The 24,367-nt window shown below is 40.4% G+C and overlaps 1 protein-coding gene across 16 annotated transcripts in view; it reads left to right on the top strand.

Moving 5' to 3' along the window:
- Trpm3 (transient receptor potential cation channel subfamily M member 3) overlaps positions 1-24,367 on the top strand; it is a 492,783-nt gene that overhangs the window by 276,068 nt on the left and 192,348 nt on the right. For 9 of the 16 annotated variants that reach the window (XM_057778226.1, XM_057778224.1, XM_057778222.1 and 6 more), the window contains exon 7: positions 8,453-8,527. The exons of the other annotated variants lie outside the window; for them this stretch is intronic. In XM_057778226.1, coding sequence (XP_057634209.1) covers positions 8,453-8,527 — 75 coding nt within the window. The remainder of the gene's footprint in view (positions 1-8,452; positions 8,528-24,367) is intronic. 16 annotated transcript variants of the gene reach the window in all.

Raw genomic sequence — 24,367 nt, 5'->3', positions numbered from 1 at the left:
ATCACTTTATACTTTAGATTTCACCAAATGGAAATTTCATCTGGCTTGGGTTTATCATTATATTGTGCACGTCAGTCTAGGACATCTTTATGAAGCTAGAATTCCCCAGCTTTTCCTCTCTGCTTAAATGAGAACTCTCCATCAGGCTGAATTCAATCTTAGAAAGCCTCTCATGGCAGCCCACTACAAACACATGTGCTTTGAGGGTTAGTTAATGGAGGTGTCATTGCGTGCACTGAGGTTTCCACTCTGCCAGTTTGCTAGAAAGATAATTTGATGCTGTTAGCCCCAGAATAACATCTGACATTTAACGGTGGCCCTGCCTGATGAGGCCACCCAGAGCACTTTTCTCTAAAGGAGCAGATTAAAATGAGTTTGACATTTATTTTTTTAAGTAAACAAGGACAAAAATGATTGCAGAATTCCTAAAATACAATCAAATGATATTGGAATTTAGAACCCGCTGGGGGAATTTTTTTATATATAAAGTTCTTGTTGCAATACACCTGTTCATATATGACTTTGTACTTATTTACACAGTTTACAAAAAGAACAGTGATGAGAGTGGTGTGTCCCAGTAGGACAGAATGACATCTGTAATACATCCCAGATTTTTGTGGAGAGCCTTTCCCCTTTCCACTGAAATGGGTCTTATGACCACACTGGGCCACAAGATAAGTCAAAGCTTTTTAAAAAGGAAGTTGGTTAAAAGAGATTATGGAAGTTCAATTGATTAAAATCAAAATTAAATTGTATTTGAAGTTTAGTATGTGCCTATGATGTACATACCAATTTAAAGCAATTTATGACAGTGAGGTTTCAGCTATGGTGGAACAGCCTCCCTTAACAGACAAATGAGAGAGCAAATTTGGAGTTGCCCCAATCTCTGGTACTTAATTATTGACATGGGAGAGGGGCAAGAATACTAACCTCCTACAATATGTAAGACAGCTTCATATGAACTCCTGGTATCCAACAACGGCATCCCTTTGGATGCGCTTGCTATTTGAATACATATAGAAGAAACATCGCTCAGGAATAGTGGTGATATTAAAAATATTTAACAGTCTGTAAGGACTTTAGTGCCTTTAAATCCGTAATATAAAATGCCAGCTCTAATACATCCTAATATCACTGTAGGAAATTTTCTGTAATATCGAACTTTATTGGTGCTGAAAATGAAGCCTATTCTCTCCTAGAGATGCCCAATAGCATCTCTGTATTCAAACCCTTCATGTATTGGGAGTCAGGGAATGGAGTTGACCGCTGTGCCGTTGTGGTTGTATAAAAGCTAGTCTTTATTTGAAGAGACACACTGACTTGCCTAACAGGCAAAACCAGCCCATGAAGTAAATCAAATAAGAATTTGCAATTCAGCAGCACCGGCTCCTAGCCTACTGCTTTAGATGTTTCAAGCCTGGTGATCTACCTGCTCCAGGCTGGGAACTCTCCTGTCGTAGCCTTTGGTGTCCAGAGAAATCCCACAGTTTACAGTTGTCAGCTAACATGAGGATGAGACAAAACCCAGAGAGGCAATTGCTTTACCTCTGAGGCCCTGGCAAGCTCACTCTTTACATGACATTGCCCAGGGAACATTCTAATAAATCAGGGTTCTGCCAAAATAGATATCAGATGTGAATAGGCAAAAATGCTAATTTTATCTATAAATTACTTAGAATTATTCTAGAAGTTAGAGGCAAGGAAGTAACATAAATCTTGAGCGAATGAGTAATTCATGAAGCGAGCACCATGAGGTAATTTTTCTAAAAAATTTACATTGTATATCTGGCAAGTAGCATATATATTTCACATCCCTAGACTATAGTAGATCATATATATATATATATATATATATATATATATATACATATTCATATTATTAAACCATGGAGCCAAGTCTTCCCAAAGGATTGACATCAATCAAAGAACCTGTTGCATTCATCAATACACTTATCAACATCACTATCCCTGAGGGGCAGCAGTGCTAAGCCGTAGAGACCACTTGGAGATGAAGGACAGTTAGTAACCTGCCCAGCTATATTATTACAAGAAATGTGAAAACTACAAATGTCTGATTTTTTTCCCTAATTCTCTGAAGAATGACATTGGAATTTTGATGAAAACTGCATGGAATCTATAGATTACTTTTTTCAGTACAGTATTATTTTTATTTTGTTAATCTAGCCATTACAGAAACGTGGAAAGTCTTACCATCATCTGTATCTTCTTTAGATTCTTTTTTTCAGTGTCTTGAAGTCCTCACTGTAGAGATCATTCACTGCCTTGGCTAGGTTTATTCCTAGGAAATTTCTTTACTGTTATGAATAAGATAGAACTCTGAGTTTACCGTTGTTATATATGAGAGCTACTGACTTTTTTGCATTGATTTTGCAATCCGTTTATTAGATCTAAGAGTTTTCTGATAGGGTATGCAGGATCTTTTAAATACAAAACTGTTGTTTGCAAACAGGCATAGTTTGACTCCTTCCTTCCCTAGCTTTATCACTTTAGTGGCTTTCTCTTGTCTTATTCCTCTGGGACTACATTGCATAAAAGAGGTCTGAGGGAGGGAATCTCTGTGGAGACGGAAGAGAAAGTGAGGAGGGGTGCTAACAGCTTATGTCAGTCTCCAGTCTGGCTTCTTACACTTGAATGATCCTGAAGTGATAACTAGTCATTGTACAGAATAAAGCCTGGAGGGATAGGGTGCCGATGAAGCCATTAAATGACTAATAAACATATGAATTGGTATGTCTGCTAATGAAAGTTATAAGAAAATATATGACTATAATTAATCTTTATAAGTAAGTTCATCAGGTTCCTTGTTTTAGAGATCATACACATGTCATTATCAATTTAACCCTATTTTTTCCTTTGATATTTTTGTTTGTTTGTTTTTGTTTTTGTTTTTCGAGACAGGGTTTCTCTGTGGTTTTGGAGCCTGTCCTGGAACTAGCTCTTGTAGACCAGGCTGGTCTCGAACTCACAGAGATCCGCCTGCCTCTGCCTCCCAAGTGCTGGGATTAAAGGCGTGCACCACCACCGCCCGGCTTTCCTTTGATTTTTAATTTGCATTTTCAGTCCAACTTAAGTGCTAGAGCTATGTGTAGATGTGGTTTCTGTTCTAGCTTAGAGAGTGAGCAAATTCAGGGTGTGTGTGTGTGTGTGTGTGTGTGACCTTGCACATTTAAGGAGGTCACAGCAAGAACTTTGAAAATAAACATTCTCTTTTCTCCCTTATACTCCATTGTTCACAACAATTTCTTGGTCCCACTTCTGGCTGGGCATCATTTCCCACTGTCATTTTATAAAATAGCTTGAGTTTTCCTTATCTAAAAATGCTTGAGAGTCTGTGTTATAGATTTCAGAAAATTGGGGCTACCAAATTTTCAGATTAGGGATGTTTGATTGATGCCAAAAAATGATAAGTATTGTGACTTTTACATTCACATAAGACAGGGTTTTACAGAAAACAAATGCTTAGAAATTCCATTAGAAAAACAATTTCAAAAGACAGCCAAATGAAGACTATATTTGCAGCTGTGACAATGAGCCAATTTCCATAATATGCAAAGTATTTATAAATCAAAAAGAAAAATGTGTAACACCCTATGGAAATTGATCAAGACATATTCATAGGAAGGTCATGGGGAAGGAGATAAAGATTTAACATCATTCATCAATGAAAAAGTTATATCAATCAAACTGGCAAAATCAAAGCTCAAGGTAAACTTATGTCAATAAATACTACGTAAATATGAACTGATAATATCTTTGTTATGTGTAAATGTGGAAACCCTACTTAGCGATGTTCTACCATCCCTTTTATGCGTACAAAACCTTTGAGTCTACAATTTCACTACTAGGAATTTACTCTGTATATACTTACTATAATATTGCTCACAGTAACAAAACAGAAATAACCTAACCATTACTCAATGATACAAAAAATTATAGAGACATGTAGTAAAATACTCAAATTATTATAGATAGTGAAATAGTTCTGTTTGGGCTCATATAGAAAGTTGTCTAGAGGTATCTTTTAAGATATCTAAAGTTAATCTTTAATTTAAAGTCTATTCTATAATGTAATTGTTTGTTTACTATAATTACATCTTGATATTTTATACTCATATGCTTGTACAATAGCCCTAAGTATTCTAGGATACGTAGAATCGTAGGTAAACGGTACTTACAGTGAACCAGGTAGAAGACAAAAGGCAGGAAATGATACCTACACCTTTTGTTCTTAAAACTTCTTGATGTTTGTCTAAGTTTAATACTATGATGAAAAACCATGACCAAAGCAACTTGGAGAGGAAAGTGTTTATTTGGCTTTTGTTTCCATAACACTTGAAGGAAGTCAGGATGGGAACTCAAACAGAGCAGGAACCTGGAGACAGGAGCCGATGCAGAGGCTGTGGAGGAGTGTTGCTTACTGGCTTGCTCCCCATGACTTACTCAGCCTGCTTTCTTATAGAACCCAGAATCACCAGCACAGGAATGGTACCACCCTCAATAGGCTGGGCCCTCCCTATCAATCACTAATTAAGAAAATGCCCTCCAGTGGGATCTCCTGGAAGCATTTTCTTAATTGGGGTTCCCTCTTTTCAGGTGACTCTAGCTTGTTTCAAGCTGGCATAAAACTAGGCAGCCTGATGCTGAATTTTATAGTAAACAGAGACAATTTTTGCAAAAGAGTATATGAATAAGTCTTTGGAAGTAGTTCCCCTATCCCTTTAACACAGGAGTTTGACACCTTCCTTCCCTGAACATATATATACATATATATATATCATGTTTTAAAATAGATATTATGTGTAATTAAGGAGTACAAAGTAGAATTATTAGACACATCTAAAGTAAAACCATCTCACATAGTTCCCTGTCTCCTCCTTAGGATGGATAGCCATAACATACTCATTTGGCAAACATCCTAACTACAGCACACCACTGTCCACTGTAGTTCTCATGTTGTGTGTTATTTTTAAATTGTCCTTTCAACTGTCGCATCCTTTAGCTCTCCTCTCCTTGTTATCCTACCCCAGCTCTAGGGTGACCCCCATCATACCCGACCAGTAAATGGGAACCTGCATCACTGCATTCAAAATACCTCTTCCCTGATCCACGCAGTCTTGGTTGTGTCTTAGGAATAAAGAATCAGCAAAGAATCTAGTCTGGAAGCTGAAGGGAAGAGAGGCTGGCTACAGACACAGGAACAATATTCTCAAGTCACATATGAAAGTTATATAAAAATTAGGATACCAGTGTAACCAATGTCATGCTTGTATTTAATAATAACTAAAATCAGATCACACGACGTGTTTCTGCTTTGGACTTGGCAGATTACAGCACAGTCTAAACATGGTCCCAGGACTAAAATATAAATAGGTGTCCTGTCGCAGTGGGGAGACTGGAAGCACCCTGCATCTGTGTCCCTACCAAGAGGGGAATATGGCAGTCCAATAGCTAATCATTTCTCTTTCATCACACTCCTGGGGGCCCCAAAGTCCACTTCCCTCTCTCCCCATTAAGTTGCAGCTCATTCAACAGCTGTTTCATGTTGAATAGTGCCCATATGCTCACCGTAGCAAAGTGTCTCCAATATACTCTTTACCTCACTATAATGTTAAGATATTTCCTATGCACGCAAAATATATATTGAATTTCTTCACTTTTTTTTTTTTAAAGTGTGGCAGAACCTCCTATGGTTTAAAATAAACAGCAATTGCGCTGTTCCATTTTCCCATGGCAATGCTTCTTTGGGACTTTTGCTCTACAAGTTTGCCTGAGTGCCTGCACTACAGAAAGCACTGTGGAGGCGGCAAGGTACACAAGGCACAGCTTTGTGTTTGCAGAACTTAGTCTTCCAAAGAAGTCAACAAAACCTTGTGTTGATCGAGTCCTACTCTACATCATTTACAGGGAATAGCTGATCTAATCTCTACAAGAGTTCTTCATCGGTTCTTTAGTAAGCAAACTAAAGCACAGAGGCCAAGGAATGGACCCCAGGTCAGGCTGCTACTAAGTGGCAGACCCAGGAAGTCTAGATCTGAGCCCACGCCTGTACCAGCCTGTTCTGAAGGGCTGGCTATGTGTACAGAGGCTGCACTATAGAACAGCAAGTACCCGTGCTCTTTGTTATACAAAGTACAGTGGCAGTTCAGACAAAAACATTTCTGGATAGAATATTCATGCAGATGCCTGACAAGCAAGATTTGACAGGCACAATGGGGCCAGAACATTTACATGCCACACAGGTAAAATGCTTTCAATAGGCAGAAATTTGGTGCAGTACAGAGAGTTGAACCTTGTCTCATTTTTCTTAAATTGTATCCTCTAATGGCACAGGGAAGTTTTCTGGGGTAAACATGAATGAGGACATGTGACCTCAAGTTATATTTTAGAACATATAAATTATTAAATCCATAAGGAGAAGCATGCATGTTTTACTCCTTTTTTTACTAACAGAGAGTCTTAGGGAAACACTAAAGTAGAATATAGAACCAGAACATAAATAATATAGTATGAGAGTGTGTGTGTATATGTGTGTGTGTGTGTGTGTGGTGTGTGCACAGACATATAGATGATCTGTAGATCTCATCTACATCACTACTTTCATTCTTTATATAAAAGTCACTTGGAGAAACCTTAAGGTTTTTTTTGAATTCACAGTGAATTGACTTGACAGAGCTTCTGCCTGAACCTAAGCTACACGCAGCCTGCCATTCCCTGTTCTGCAGCATGTTGCTATCTTAGTTTGAGGGATGGTCTCTGCTTGGTACAATGTCCTAGGAATTCAGAGGTAAAAAATAAACCTCTCTGTGAAGTTCAGCAACATCCACCAACACAGCACTTGTGGAATCGATCTTGTTTAGTACAAAATCTCTAGTCTTTCGTTCCCCATCTTCTCATTCATCATCTCTCTACTGTGTCTTTGGGGGAGAGGGTTCAAGACAACCAGGGACATGATCCCTTTGCCTCGACACTCCAGTTTTTAACTATAGTCTCACTCTTTTCCCTGCCCTTTAGCATAGCAGCCTTTGATATTTTTCTTCATCAGGAGTTTAGAGAGAGAGAGAAAGAATAGATTGAAAATACCAACCGGTGGTTCACTCTTCAGGAAAGATGTAACAAAGCCAGGTTTATTTAATTTAATATATATTTATGAATTGCTCAGTTTCATTCATAATACTTACACTAAATATCTGGAAGAGGGTGGGTGTAGTTGCCATCTATTAGTAGCTTTGCTTATAGTATTAACAAGTGGTCTGATTCCTACACACAATTGTTAGCTGAATTTATGTCCTCAGAAACACACTGATTAAGGATGCACTGGGAAATGTAACATTGTTATTTTATGAACAGAGGAGAATCTAAAGGGAGCAACCCATGTCCTGTGCTTCAGGGGATACTGCTTTATGGTTTTGTCCATGTATTCACTGTTCTAACAACACGGTTTTATCTGCTTGTGGACCTGAGGAATGGCTCAATGATGACCCATGAAAAGGGGCCCAGTGCCTTTCACCAACCATCCGTCCCTTTCCAATATTCCCAGCAACTGCTACAACCTAAGGCTTCTCTAGAAGTCTAGCTCAGACCTAAGAGGCTGAGGTCTGGAATTCCTCTATATGTTATTCTAGGGCAAGAGACTCAAGGAAGGCAAAGGCAGGCTGGCTCCCTTAGGCCCAGATTTGACAGCAGATGCTGTTTGAGCCACCTAGCCAAAAACAGGCTAACTTAACCAGTGAGATCTCCCCAGAAAGGATTTGCCATTGACTATCTTTCCTGGATGAGAGGGAGAAAAGCCAGCTCAGAAGGAAGCCTGACATACTGAAGTGAGAGAAGGCATTGGAGACACAGACAACCCTCTGACTAGCCAATGAAAGAGAAAGAGCAGAAGGAGAATCCTTAGTAAATAACATTGCTCATGCTTAGTAACAAATCAAGAAGATTAACATGTGATCAGCTGGTATAATTCATATGTAGATAATGTTTGGCAATGGAACATTTTTCTTTAAAAAAAAAAACAACAAAAAAAACGCAGAAATGTTTCTAAAAGCAAGAAACAATATAGGCATGATTCTGCTTCTTGTCCTGTCCTGGAAGACAGAACTGAAAGAGTCATAATTATCATCTTACCTGATACACCAGCCACCAACACTGGGTTTCGCCAATACTAAGATGTAATATGAGTGTAAAGCAATCTCTTCACCTCCCATAACTAATCCCGATGGGAACAGGTCAAAAATATGTTTCTACCAGCAGAAGGCATGTTGATATGAATCTGCTAGTGTTTGGTTTTGAGAAATCGTATGATACTTTGCCCAGCTCTGCATGTGCAGGATTGCACACACAGAGACTCACACAAATTGGGTGGTCCATCTGCTTTAATGAAATGTGTATCCGACCATTGGGTTGTAGAAATTTCAAAGCTTTTGTTTTTTGACAGGATGCCTGCCGTTTTTCTCTCTTGACTCCCGCTTGTTTTATTCATTTTGGGGTAGTTGCCAATTAGACCCAATTGGTAAGTATAATTAACAAGAACCTTGAATTTCCTCTTAAACCCCAAGCAAGAAAATTAACCTTAGAAGCTATCATTTCCTTAAAAATTTCTAACCACATCACTCTCCTGACTACTGCTCATCTCTTCTAAGACATCCATCCCCACCGGGGCTTAGTGATTCCTTTTAACATGTTACCTTGAAGATGCCACTTAGGACAGCTTAGCAGCATTCTAAGATATGAGTAAAAGGAAGGAAGCATTTATTCAAGTTCCCGAGACTATATAAGACATCGCCCTATGTACTGTCTCTCCTAATACTTGACAAATCCATCCAAGGTAGAAATTACATGACGTTTTATAGTTATAAAATGATATCTCAGATAGGTTATACCTTTACTCTTATGCCCAGCTACTTGGGTACCTGCGTGTATACCTAGACTGCTGTGATTCCCAAATCTTTATTGCCCTGTTCTTCAACATGCGAAACATTAGCTCACTTAAGAAGAGGCTCCCTAAAATTTGTCTCCCTTTGAAAGCATTGTTTCATTCAGCACCTAGTTGAGGACTCACTGTGTCCAGGACTGGTTAATCATTGCTTTGAATGAGTCATCAATCAGGACTTAGGTGGGGAGAGATTTCCGGTCAGTGGCTAAGATGCTGGAGAAATAGCGCGAGCAGGAAATAGAGAGGATGGCTAAGAGGGGACAGGCAGACACAGGCAAGCAAAGGAGCTCCTGACCTATACCATGGCTACAACAGTCCTTCTTCATGTGACTCGTGGACTTCCCTTTGTCATCCTATGCCTGAGAATATATGAAGGAGGCTGGGAAGGCAAAGGGACGTTCAATTGTCATCACTGGCATCTTTTTTGATCATTGCACCATCATCCAATGCATTAAGATAACCATAACATGAAATTTTCCATCACTGAGCCCATAACTTTCCCACGATAGGGGTAACAACTCTGTACATCATAGAACCTTGCCCAGGGAAGTTAAGAAGTGAGAAAGAGTGGATGAGACACTCACATATTATCAACCCCAAGTTCAAACTCTAACTGGCAAAGGAAGCTGAGCTTCCTCTAAGCAGTCATATCACATCAAGGACATCCTAGCACCTTCTGTAGATGCTCTGGTCTGTTCAGACCAATCATACAGACTTTCTTCTGTCTCAACCAAAGACTAAGGCTGAGTACAGTTTTAAGTACCAAAGTCATGGGCAGTTACTGGTATCTGTGATGACTATGCTATTTTCCAAATGTTCTCAGTGGTCTAGGTTATTCAAAATTTCCTCTGTCTTTTAGAGGACCTTTTAGCTAAGGGATAATTTGTGTGGTGGGGGGCGCAGTGAAACAACAGCAATCTCAGCCTCACTCCTCTCTGTTTGGCAAAATGACTTGGCACAAGTTGGTTGTGTAAAACATTAGCCATCCTTGCTAATTAAATGCCACTTTAAAAATCAAAACAATGAAGTCAAAACAACTCTGGAGAATAGAAGAAATTTTAAGGAAAATGATGTCTTAGTGTTTGTCTATCTTGCCCATCTGACCCTTCCCTAATCAAGCTAGGATCCTTCTCTTTTTGTGAAAAGAAACATTTTCACTTTTGACTTACTTATTTGGGGATGGGACCATTCTTTTAAACAACTTTGACCAGGTAATTCACCCAGCATCCGAATGGGATCCCCTAGGCACTTCTCCACGGAGAAAAGAATGGTCAGAAATCTTTATATATTAGGAAGACTTTAAGTTGGAAATAATTGATATTTTTGTTTTCAAAATCAGTCAAATTTACTTCTTCTGGCCAGTTAAAGTAGATTATTTTCATGATAACAGGACCTGCCTGGTGGGAGGGACCTGGTCCTTTTCTTATTTCATTGCTAAGTGAAGGACCCTCCATATTATTCCTGTTTCTTTCCTAGCTTCTTTTTCCCGTAATGCCACATGGACATTTTAATCCACTCATTCCAAGATGCTTACAGTTTTCTTGAAGTAATATACACTATTGGGTATGTTTTGTCTCTCTTTGAAACCTGCTGGAATCCAGTCCTCTTTTATTACTGACGGCAACATTCCTTTCATCTCTCCGCCTAACAATTTACCTTCCATCCACGCATTTCCCTTCCTTGATGAGCCTCATAGACCCACACTCCTCACACCGTCCACATTCACACTTTACTCTCTGAAACTCTGTGGTAGCCCTTCTCCCTCATTAGTGATGGTGTGCCCATTTCCCTGCTCAACTGCCTATCACCTGCAAGCTCTGTGACTGTAGAAAGCAGAGCTCATGTCTTAAGCATTTAATCATCCTAAGAACTGAGTGCAAATAGCCGCCCGGTAGATCACTTTTGTAAAGGGCAATGCTTCTTCCTAGCCTTGTTTTCAGCTTTGGTTTCCAGCCTGACATGGAGAGGAGTACGGGGCTTTAGACAATGTAATCCAGAAAGGAAAAGACCAATGAGGTAGTGACATGATAGAGAGACTCAAGGAAGAAAACTGAACAGGAAGGTGTATAGGCTCAATCACCGTGACCACCATGGCTCATGCAGAAGAACATTCAGTCTGGGAAATTTTAGTGTGTTCCTATTCCGTGGCAATTATTGTTAACCATTTCCAACTAATGCATTTAGAAGACAAAAAAAAAAAAATTGCATTAGCCAATGCCGTCATAGCTTCAGAATTTCTGTTTATACAGAAGTAGAAGTATTTATTGATTTCTCCTCACTGAGCCAAAGTAATAGTCACCCATGTCACCACCTAATCTTTGGACCAGATCAGGATCAATTCATTTGGTAGCAACGCAAGGCAAACTTTAGAAAGTTAGACAAAAGGGGGATAAATGAGAGGACTTGTGCTGACTGGGTGCTGTTCTGCCATCATCATCAACTCACAGTGACTTATAGAGAAAAGATGGCATCTTATTCCCGAGGGGTATCAAAGAAACGTGGATTTAAACTCTCATTTGCTGAAGATGGTTAGAGCTGAAGAATTCAGTACAAGCCCTCCAACGCCCCTTTTGAGGATTGTTAATAATTTGTTTAATCCACACAAAATGTTGTTTGGAACATTTCAAGCTCCTGAAACAAAAGAATGTAGAAATCATCATGTAATTTATATACTTCTGAAGAATAAAATAAGGGTCCTGGGCATCACTAATGAAGCTATCATTGTTTTAACGATAAAAAACATGTTTTAACCTTAAACTCTCAGCTCATTAGCCCCTAAAAAAGTGAGGAAATTAAGAGATTTCATGCCTGAATAATAGCCAAACAGGCAAGCAGCAGATTTTCCCTTCTCTTTTGGCACCCCTGGCTGAGATAAAACAGCACTCTTCCCGGCACTGAACAGGCTGTTCCTGTTCCACACTGGAGGCCAGATTTCCAAGCTCAGCAAAGGTCTACATGCCACAGTCCAGCAGGCAAACACTCAAGTCCTACAACACGGGCAAGGGAATGCAGGACCCTAACAAGCCTTGGCGTCGCTGGGTCCACATGGGGAGCTGTGGGCAATTCCTGCTGCAAAGAAGCAGAGTGAAAAAAAAATTGGCATGCCTATGCCAAAACGGGGAGAGGGAGGGCTGAAGAGTCAGCTTTCCCGGTCATCAAACAAATCGGAGCTGAGCCCTGCCTCATTAGCGGCGGAGTTGCGTTTCTTCCACCCAGAGGGAGAACACAGGAAGTGTGCACCGTCTGTGCTGCACAGTAGGGTTTGTTGTGAAATCCTGGGGGAGGCTGTGAAGCAAGCAGCAACTGAGCACAGCACGCCTGCCTGAAAAGTCAAGGCAGCCGTTCCCTGCACCCTTGTTTTTCAGCCTCAGAACCTGGCCCGTTGGGACATAGCATTTGTTTTGTTCTGTCGATTTTTATGCTCCCATTAGTCAAATCCAAAGAACTGCTGCAGTATGAATTGTTGTTCATAAACTTAGATTCCTGGGAAATGCCACAATAACATTTTCCTTGATTATAATAAATTCCGACATCCTCTCCATGTACTTTGTTTAAGTTCAAACTGGCCATCCACATTAGTCTCCGCACCAGCCCTAACACTGCACTATTGAGTTTCATATCGCTGTAAGAAGCACTTGGGCTGAACATGGTGGCACACACCTGCACTTCTAGGTCTTTCTGGGAAGACCAAGACAGCAGGATCTCAGGACTAATGACAGCCCAGGATACAGAGAAAGACCCCATTTCAGAGACACAACAAAACAGAAAATCAACTTCAAATTCACCTAATTTTGAATACCTGTTTCCTGAGTGATGAGCTGTGTTGCTTTGGGCCCCATGATGAGGTGGTACATTATTGTAGGAGTCACGATCAAGCAAAACCGCTCATCTCATGACTAAGAAGTGAGAGAGAGAGAGAGAAGATAAGGCTCCCACAATCCCTTTCAAGGGCAAGCCTGCAAAGATCTAAAGAGCTCCTAGTAGGTCCTACTTATTATTTCCCATATCCCTGTTAGTGCCCTTCTTGGAGGCCGAGCCTTTAACACATGCTTAGGGGAATCACAGCTGTAGCACCCCTACATGCCCCCTGACTTGCACTCTCCTGTTCACAGACAAGACAACTTAGAAAATCGGGGAGGGGCTCTCGACTTCCCTCACTCAAGGTCACCCGCGATGCCAAAGTTGTCCACATCTGTTCCCTCACTCCAAAGCAGGCAACTCTGGCACTCCCGTGCCAAATAACATCTATGGGGAATCCCATAATTTTAGATAGAGGCATAGGGAACCCATGAAGAGGATGTGGAAATTGAAAAATGAAAGAAGAATATAAAATGGGCTTAAAACAGCCCTAATACCAGATATCAGCTAAATAAAAAAAATAGTAAAAAAGATGGAGAGAGGGAGGAGCAGCTACTGAGCCGAGAGCAATCCAGGGTGGTGGACTGACAGAAGTCAAGCAAGGAATACATTTCCATCAGCAGGATGGCCCCTGGGCTCATGATGCTCATAGCCAAGTAAGAAGGCCTGAGAACCAAACCAGGGAGTTGAATCTCTTATCCTGGTTCCAGTATTAGATGCTTCTTTCCATACCACCTGGTCACACTTGTCCCTGTCAAAGATACACCCCTTTCTCTTACCCTTTTCAGGGCAGGAGTTTGCTTTTACACAAAAGCCGTCTAGAAAGTTTGTCTTCAAGTCATTTTGCTTTTAGCAGCTCTAGCAAGCAACACGAACCTGCCATGAAGTGGGGAAAAATGCACCCGGATGACTCCGTGTGAAATGAGCAGAGGAAAAAACAAACGGGAACCAAAATCTAATTCAGAAATCCACAAATTCTCTTAAATCATAAAAACATGTTAATAAGTATTTTCTTTACCTATAAAAGCAAACCACCAAGAAGAAAGTGCAGGTACACATGAGAAATTTCACTAGCATGGTGAAACTCCTTCTGGGATGGGGGAAAGGATTCTTACACTGTCCCAAGCAGCCAGGTCTAGGAGCTGAATTGTTAGGGGATTTCTCTGCCAGTGAAAGCAGTTTGCCACTGGTACAACGGAAGGTGCATCAACACTGGGCTTACACATCCATGTTCCCAACTTGGTCATTACCCGTTGGACCCTCAAGATAAATGAACTAACAGATTTTTCCTCCTCTGAATTTCTTTAGCACATTATCTAGGCCCATGGGTGAGCAAACTGTAGCCCAGAAACCAAATCCAGCATGCCATCTATTTTTGTAAATGAGGATTTACTGCAGCACACATGCTATTCTAAATAAAGTATCCCTGGAATGCTCTGTGTCACAGTCGCAAAGCAGAGTCCTTTAGCAGAGTCCATCGGGTCTGCAGAGCTAAAAACACTCGCCTGTCTGGCCCTTTAAGGAAGAAGTCTGCTGGTGGTTCCTGCTTTAAAGGAGACTCCTAGGAACCCTGTGGGTGGCTCCAGTCTCGCCCCATGAACTTTTCCTTTACTTGCTTGAGTGGAGCACAGTTTAGATGTCAGCTGGTTTTTATGTTTGTTTGTTTGTTTGTTTGTTTTTTGTTTGTTTCTTTTGCTGCCTCCCCCTGCAGCTTAGGCTAAACCACTGGCTCTCAAAGTGTGGTCCCCAGAACAACAGCTGCTGCAGCATCACCTGGAAACTGCCCTGAAACACCGATTCTCACTGACTGGAAACTCTCAGGGATGGGCCAGGCTATGCTTGCAAGCTGTGGCCTCCACGGGTGATTCTGATGGATCTAAAATAAGCCTCCATCCTAGCACAGACACTGGCGTGAGATTTCCACACATCCTTTCTACGGATCCTTCTCAACTGGGCGAATGACTTTTGTACATGAGCGGTGCGATTTTTAAGGCAAACCTTGAAGGACCACGTTCTTACTTAATAATCTTAAGAGAGCCCTCTTTTAGATAATAAGGTCATGAGTTATTATTGCAGCCACCCAGACTTTTGGTGCCAGCAGCTACAAAAGGCCATTTCCCACAGACATACAGAATAAGATAACAGGATTAAATACTCTCATGATTGAGGGCTCAGAGAACCTGCTGCATATCTCTGGGCCATAGCTGTCTCCAGCTTCTCATCATCTGCCAAATGAGTTTAAACGAGGGTGCGGTGCAGCATTCATCTCCGGAAGAGAAGTAGCTGGGATTTATCCCCGGCATCACCAAGGATTTGCTAGACCATGAGAAAAGTTTTGAACTGATATCCTCCCACTAAGAGATTGACACGGGTGCCTCTGTATTATTGCTCTGTTCCTTTGCTTAAAGATTCAGTCCTTCTCTAGAGCCTCATCTCCCCTCGTGGAGACAGGGGAACAGCTCTGACAATGAATAGCTGTATTTAGAAGAAGCAGAAAACTGAACCCATGAAACAGGGCCCTCAACCCCGAACAAACCCGGGCCTCCTTTAAACACCCCAGAATTGCTAGCTACTTTTAAGAACTGCCAGAGATGACCTTGAGATCGTAAGTCTGGCAGAGCTACTGAACTTGATGGTTTGTCCAGAATTAAGCTGTTTGGGTTTCTAGTTGAAATACTGAAGTCATTATCAATAAGGACACCTACACATACTTGTAAATGTGCTCTGATTGGATGGTAAATGAAATGATTTCCTTAGTTTGAGACAACACTTCACTACAACCACGCAGTTCACGAGCAGCCTTGTTTTGACCCATTTGTAATCACCTTCTTTAAAAACCACATTACCATCATTTGCTTGTGAAGAGCTGTGATGACATCAAGAAAAACAAATCTTACGTAAGGAAAATTGTGGTTTTTCCACTTAAAAATAGATTTACACTCCCAACTTGGAATCAGAGGCTCAGGTTGTCTTGGTGCTGCTGCATAGTAGATTCTAGAGCTGAAGCTGTATTGTAGCTCACAGTGTTAGAGCTGGAAGCCCACCACACCACACCACACCCTTGACAGGGACCATACTGAGAGTTGGACACCACAGCCAGGTAGATGGAGAGGAGAATGCCAATTTCATTGATAACACTGTTAAAGATACTGAGGTAATTCCACAACAGGCATTTTTACCTAGATAGCTGACTGGCATTCATCCCCTGAGGAAAAATAGGGAAAAGGCTGAAAACACTCATCAAAGGACCCTCAGAAACTAGCCCTCACCAGTCAAGCTGACCATAGAGCCAGGCATGATGGTGCACTTCTGTAATTCTGGAAGCCAAGAGCCTGAGACAAGAGAATCGTGAATTTGAAGTCATTCTCATCCACCCAGTAAGAACTTATCCTAAGCAAGGAAACAGACAGGGTGATCAGGGGTGGAACACTACAGCAATGGGGATGAACTCCCTGAACAGGAAAACATGAAGCCAGGAAAACAGTTTCCTGCAATATAATATAGTCTCATAATTTCTCCTGAAGGTTCATCAAAGACTGTGGGGACTAGATATAACTTATAGATGGACAGATAACCATATAAAAACACTTATCTAATTTTGTGCTTTGGGTCCAAAATTAGACCCACAATTTGGGATCCAAAATGATCCAAATAATAATTGATCCAAGATAACCAATGCCTTTTCCCTTAGTCTTGTGTCTAACAATGGCAGTCTGCTATTTTCGTTGTTTTGATACCTTGTTGGTGAAGGTCATCCCTAGCCTACTGCTAAAACATATCAATCAGCTCAGTGGGAAGAAATTTTGGCTTCAATTTCAGTCACATAGCCTCTATTCATTGCAACCAAAGGAAACAATAGCTTCACGGGCATCCTTTTAGCAAGGAGAAGAATGTAAACCTTTGCTTACATCTTTCTCCCCAGTGGCCGAGATGCTTTGTCCTCGTAGCTAGGTCCAATCCTGAGAAACAGCACAGCCTCCACTTAAAAGTGCAGACAGTATTCCGTCTCTAAACATCAGAGCTTTTCCAATGTAATCCAGGTGGACTGCTACAGTCGGAGACACACCCACTGATCTCTGACCACTGCTGAAGCCCTGTAGTAAAGATCTGGAAAAGGATGCCACAGAACCACCTAAATGGCTTCCATATGCACTTTCAGCAGGATGCCTCAGTAGCATTGATGTGTGTAATAGTCTCTTTGCAACTCTTGATGTGTTCCTATCCCTTCATCTGTACTGTCCCGAGGTGTTATGCATTTTAGTTTTGTTTTCTGTTTCAAGCACTTGTTTGAACCATCTTCTGAGCATGAAGCATTTGGGAGCCAGTGTATTGAGATGAGGGAATTACTGTCAAGGAGCTTACAGTGTAGTGGGGGAAAACAACTTCCATTAAACCAAGGCAGAGTAACTACCCAAAGACAATTTTTTAAGTGAACAATGGGACCACAAAGGCATAGAAAATTAATACTGCCTAGGGACTTGGGTAGGGCTTAAGAACTGATAACATTGGAACCAGGCTTTGACAATTGAAATGGAGGGGGGCAGAGGGGGCAAAATAAAGTGTCCCTCTTCTTTATCCAAGTTTCAAACAATATTAATAAATAAAAGTAGTTAGGGTATATAGAATCCAAAATACCACTTGTATTGCTTATAGGGGAAAGTGGGGGAAGATGACTTTAGGACCATTAACTGAATAAGCTGTATGAATCCCAGAGTTGAGCAGAATCCAACACCGTGCTGCACCCCCTCACATCATACCCACCTCCTGGGCAGGGCATCTGGAGGACCTGGGAGAGCCCCACTCCACCCCATCCCACCTCTGCTCCGAGCAGGCAAGAGGAAGGAAAAAGTATTGGGCTTGGCCGACCAAACTTAAATGTTCTTTTTAAATTTACCAGGGGGAGAGAAAAGTCCATGGAACTGCTTAGCTAAAATACCTCCTCCTGGAGACAGCTGCAGGAAGAGAGAGAGAGAGACAGAGACAGACACACACACACACACAGAGAGAGAGAGAGAGAGAGAGAGAGAGAGAGAGAGAGAGAGAGATCCCTCTCTGAAGTCGAGGGTGGCTAAAGGAGGAGCTTAAAAATAATCGCACATGGAGGACCCTGAGGATGCTGTGTGAGAATACAGAGTGAAAAACCGAGAAAGCTGAAGCTGAAGCTGTGATCTGAGTCTGGGAGAAGACGAGCCTTTATACGACAGAGAAGGATTTCAGATTTTTCCTATAAGCCGTGAAACCACACTAGATTTTCAAAGAAAGATAATAGCTGTGAATAATGGCTAACTGCTACATAAATACTTCTAGAAAGGCCTGAAAGTTACCAAAGGGACCTTCAATAATCCACAGGAAAACCAGGGAACATACACATGGGGTATTTGCATTTCTGATTTGGGGGCAATGGAAATCATCTCTCAGTTAACTGAGGACAAATTGCTCAAATTTACAAAATTTACAAATTGTTGTAAAAATATTTTAAAAATGTCTGGGGAAGAAGTACATTTTTATTACAATCATCAGGACAGAACTGGAGCAGAAGGGGGGGAGCCCTGGGGAGGCTGAGGCAGGTAGAGCTCAATGAGTTCGAGGCCAGCCGTGGCTATGGAGTGAGTTCTAGGACAGGTTCCAGAGCTACACAGAGAAACCCAGTCTCAAAAAACAACAACAACAATAACAAAAACAAAATGACTCTGCCTTCCTGCTCTTCTGTATCCCAAACCTTAGTGGTCAACCACTACATAAAGAACTCTGTGTGACATGCTTGAATTACTAAGGTACATCTGCCAGGTAGGGAAAAGAGATGCTGGGATACATAAACAAGGAAATAAAATTTCAAGAGTCACAGGGGGGCCATGAGAACCTTCCTCTTTAGATTGTTGTGGCTGACTGACAAATTTATAGGGCATAGTCATAACAGAGACTTCTTTTTTAACTATAAAAAGAACACAGCAAAATGTTTAATTCTGTCTCCTAGTGAAGGGGAAAATGTTCAAGAAGACTTTGAACTTGAAAACAGAAAGGGATGGAGAGGAATAAAACACTACTTGAAGAAAGAACTCTTGGAAATAATTGCATTCTCTTATAACAGATGCAAATCAAAACATATGTACAATTTGAAGATGACCTGTTCATACACATTGGCAGTAACACCGCGCCCATCTCCATCAGCTCTTCCCTGCATGACAGGCCAGGTCCTTCCCTGGGTTCACAGCCCACAGTTGTTTTAACTGCTGTTCTTTATTCCAAATATACAGCACTTGCATGGGCTGTATATTTGGATCTCAGGACACTGGGAGAAAAGTGTTGGCAAAATATTTTAAAGTAAAATGAGTTCCGAACTTCTCCAGTTACCCCACATGTGAGAAGGCAAGGTCAGTCTTTTGATGTGGGTTTTGAACAGTGCAGAGACGAAGATTATAGCTTTGTTTGGATGAGTTTTCTTGTTGTCTTAGATCAATTACGTTAAAACATTCAGTCTTCAAACAATGACCCCAAAGAAAACAATGTTGGATTTCCCCTTTTGGAAAGTAATATCCGCTTTATAGCCCATGGGACTGGGTGTCCCTTTCTATTGAAATTACCCACAGTGATTCTACTTGCATAGGAGCACACTGACATTAATAGCAGCATATTTCAATCAGAGCTGTCTGGCCATAAGGGAATAACTTTTCCCATTAAGTCAAAAGTTAAGTGAGTTTGAAAGCATATAAAATACTTGGATTTGGCTTATTGGTTTTATTATTTAGTATTTGCATCTTTTTTAACCCACTCAAAAGACTTAATCAACTGATTGAGGCACCAAGAAAAATAATTGAGAACTAGGAAAAAAAATAATTTAATTTTAAAGGCCATCTACCTCAAACCAGGAGGTTTTGGGTTTTGGATGCAACATAAATGCATATGGTTTTAGCATATTGTTGGTCTGCTCTAGAAACTAGGCACATTTTCAGGGAGGCATGTTTCCCAGTACTTTACTGTCAGAACATGTGTTTGACTTAAATAGATAAATTGCATTCATTTCTTCTATCTTCATGAATCATTTATATATTTAAAGAAGAAACCTTCTATAAGCTTAATAAATATAAATAGGCATCTTTATATGTGTGTTTACTTAACAAGAAAGCCCTTAGTGCCAAGCTCTATTTTAAGAGGCTTTATAAATGATAACTCCTTTATCGGTGTGATGATCTCACAAATTAGGGATCTACTCTTTGTGCTACATACTGTGCAAAATAGCAAAATTTGGTTTCAATACATCTATGTCTATCAAGTTGCCTTCTAAGACAATTAGGTGGAGCTAACATGCTTTATGAAGTCTAGCCATGCGGACAGGGGGTCTAGCAGTGGCAGTCAGGGCAGGGATACACTAGAAACAGAGATACTTTCTGAGGACCAGTGAAGGAAATGGGAATGCATTTTCTGGGCTCCCTCTTCTTTGAAGCACTTCTGAGATCCCTAATGTCTCATTCTGAAGGAAGTTTAACTGCAGCACCATCTTTGTACACAGCATTTCCATAACTCTATCTGAATACTTACCTATCTATGACAGAGAAACTTGCAAGAAGTATCTCAAAGCTAGAGAGAAAAAAATTAGATTTTTCTTAGACACAACCAATCAACAGCTGTGTGTGGTTGTGTGTGTGGATGTGAGTGTGTACACCCATGTACCACAACATGCATGTGGAGGCCAGAGGGCAATTTTTCTCTCTTTTCACCATGTGGGTTCCTGAAAGCAAACGTGTCCGCTGATCCATCTCATTGGCTTGATTATAGCTTTACCTAATTTTCTTACATCCATTTCACACTTGCAGACCACAGAAGATAGGTCATATCTAGTTACAAGTACTTAGAATCTAATCTGAAAAAAAAAGCTATGGTACTGTATAGCTTCCATCACTACAATAATTGTTAATGCCTCTCAAATGTGTGGGAGATTCTGTTTGAAACGTGCAATAATCTAGAAGGTTACTTGGTTTCGCTGGCCACTCATATAAATATAGGAGATGATGACCATGTGTTTATCGGCAGAATAAACTGCTAAATTAGAGCCCAGGGTATTTGAGTTAGTGGGTGGGTGAAGCCTTTTAATTATAATTGTAATTATGCAAATTTAAATCTGTGCAACATGAAGCATATTGATAAATTCTGACAATATGCAGTATTTCAAAACACAGAAATTCTCGCTCCAAGCAAACTTTTAAATCACTAAGAATTGCATACTCCCAGAGCTGACAAAGCCAAAAATTAACTACATCAATGTTATTGCCACAGTCTTCGATTGGTTTCCCACCAGTGGCAGAACTGGTCTTGAACTGGCCACTCTCTTTAGGAAGTCATCTCATACAAGGAGCAGGAATCTCCTTTCTGAATGATACAGACTAAAAGATTGTAAGCTTGGCCTGTGGTCATTGAGACTTAGATCAAGGTCAATCTTGTCTGTTTGACCTTCATGGAAATATAAACCACTTTTCAACAGAAAATAAATGACTCTGTAGACTCCTAAGTACTTTAAATTCTATCTGATCGTCTTGACATAGAACCAGAGTATTAGTGTGAACTAAGTCATCTCAGTGAGTCAGCCATTTCTGTCCAACACACCAAGTGCTTCTATAATTACCTTAACTGATTATAGAATATAGATGCATGCCAGAGAGGTGGGGAAGGGGATAGACGGGTAGAAAGAGAAGCTTTTTTTAAGGGACTAGAAGGATGGCTAATTTAAGATTGCTTGGCTACTCTTCCTGAGGACCTGGGTTTGGTTCCCTGCACCCACATGACAGTCACAAACATCTGGAACTCCAGTTCCAGAAGATCCAGTGCTCTTTTCTGGCCTCTGCAGACACCAGGCACACATGTGCTACACAGACTCCCAGACAGGCAAGACTTATCCATACATACAAAATAACAAAAATAAAATAGAAAAATAATGAGTTGGCATTTTAAGTCTTCCTGCCTCCTACGTCCTGAACAATGCCCAACTCAACTCAATCTTAATTTATCCCAACATAAATGCTGCCCACATAGGGGTAAGGAATGCCCCCATTTCTGAATGGCATACCAGTCACACAAAGATTTGACAAAAGTCAAATATGTTAGGCTGTGCAGAAAGAACTGGGACTCTAAATGTAATGAGAGAGTCTAGGTAAACTGGACCCTGCTGAACTCATGTCCATTCCCTGAGCTCATATTTTTGTTACATGTAACAAAATGCTAAGGTTGAAGTGTGTGGCGGGTGTGTTACACATCTTCTTGTTAAAGCAACTTATGTTCTAGTAGAAATCTCCTAAGGACCACTACAAGGCTTCAGATACAGAAGAACTTGTCAGATGATTGTGCTCAGCTAAGGAATTAAATTAATTTCTCCCCAAACCAAAAGAATAATAATCCAGAGATCCTCAATAAGCGACATAATCTTTTTCCTAAGAAATAGTTTTTTTTTTTTCAGTATAAATCTGAGTAACTTTTGGGAAAGGGACTGGGAGGCAAACAACCAACAGTTTCAGCTGAGCAAGACATAGTTTTAAATGGATCTTTAAAGGAACTTAAACTAATTTCTGACAGACATAAAGAAAAAGCAATGAGTTGAGCAAATCTAGGTCAGCTACAGATAAAAGGAATTTCCAGAATGTTTCCTTTCTGTCACTAATAAAAATGTACTATGCTTGACTTGTAAAAAGCCATTTCATACTATGTGGCAACAGCCTACAGTTTGTAATCTGTTAATTTTTCTAGAGATTTTCCTAGATGTGTTATGCTCAAAATGTGGTTAAGAAAATGAAGTGTGGGTGGAAAAAATTAAAGAATGAGAGAAAGAGCAGATGGAATAAGAGAAGGGATGTGTTCTACAGTGTTTTACTGGGGAAGGTTTATCCAATCAACATAAAAGAGCAATAAAATGGAATATAATTTCCTCAGATGTAGAATTTAGCTTGAAAAGCCATCAAAGAACTTGTCTCAGTGAGGATCATAAAATAGCAAGCTAATGCGTGAATGTTTCAATGTGGCTAAATAAAATTCTTTATGTACATATTCAATGATGAGCTTCAGGGATCCTAGAACCCCAGTAATTTGCCTAGAAACATCTTTGCCTCTGTCCAGACATGCACTTCCTTTGTAGAGCAAGAGTTTCTCACGTTCTTCACATTCTCACAGGTATTCTCGAAAGCATGCACCACCAATAGACTAACACTCACAGCTTAGCTCATGATGTAATATTTAATATACTTTCCCCCTCTCCGATTCAAAACCAATGTGCATGTATGTGCATCCAAAAAAAAAAAAGCTTAATGTTGCCAGATCTTGGCAAGTTCTGTTTGTGTTAAGCATAACAATTGTCTCTCCCAATAAGAAATTAAAGTAAAAAATAAAATTTTTATTTTAAGTATTAAGCATTTTTTAACCACTGGGTAAACTTCATGTTTTGTCACCAAAGAAAAGAGAGTTTGGGGTATAGATATATATAGAATGTTTATAAAAAGGGAGACAAATATTTTTGCTCTATCCATTTTTTCTAGCACTGAACTTAATTGAACTATTCAATTACCAAGTTCATTACAAATATAGGAAATATTACCATCCTGAGCATATTTCTGTTTCTTTAGAGATTATAACACTGATATATTGACAACTATGTTTTCAGGAAATAATTGAAATGTATTACCTACCCTGAAATTAGTCCATAAAAACTGATCCCTTGTAATTGGCTATCCTTTTGGAAAAATGGTTACTGGTTCTCTTGTCTGCCTTCCACCAGGCCTTAAAACACTGGAACATTCTAGAGGCCCAGTTTAGAACATCCCCCACCCCACCCCTCCACCCCCTACCCCGCAAGACGACACTGAGTGGATTTCAAACGAAAGCCACTTGGTCTGTTAGCTTGAGTTGAAGGCACACTGACAGAAGCTTTGCTCAAGAGTGAGAATTTAGAAATTTCCGTAAATGATTTTCCCTTTCTATATTTGAGGCTGAATCCAGAGTCTTGAGGTATACCACTAGGCTACATCCCCAGATCAGAATGAGTCTATTATCCTCGGAAAAGAGGCTGTGTTTCTCAAGGCACGTTAATGTATAAATCCCCCATCTCGTGAGTGTTTTATGGCAGCAAATTCTCCCCTAAAAATAATGTGCTGTCTGAAGGTCTCCAGTTCATCTTTTCTCTCCCCCAAACCCTTCAAGACCTCGCTCAGTAGTCCCAGCATGCAGCACTGGGAAGCCTCTTCCTTCACAGACACCATAACAGACTTCTTCAGGCATCTGGTGTCAGGGTTGGAAGGGGCTCCTGGAAAGTAGAGCCGCAGAATATTTCACTGTCTTCTCGTTATATTTTCAAAATAATCTTCAAATCCTACCCTCTTTCCAAAAACTAGTGGGACCCAGGTTTCATCTCTCCCCAGTTCTCCTTAGAGAACACAAAGATCTCACAGGCTTCTACCTTAACGAACAGGTGTTCTTTTTGTGACATGTTTTATTTTTTGTTTTGGTTTGTTTTGGTTTGGTTTTGAGTTTTGGGGATTTTCTTGTTTGGTTGGTTTTTGGTTTTTTTTTATTTTTATTTATTTA

The sequence above is a fragment of the Chionomys nivalis genome, chromosome 8 (genome assembly GCF_950005125.1).
Source record: "Chionomys nivalis chromosome 8, mChiNiv1.1, whole genome shotgun sequence".
Taxonomy (NCBI): Eukaryota; Metazoa; Chordata; class Mammalia; order Rodentia; family Cricetidae; genus Chionomys; species Chionomys nivalis.
The sequence above is the reverse complement of the archived record's forward strand: the minus strand, read 5'-3'. Positions and strand labels throughout refer to the sequence as shown.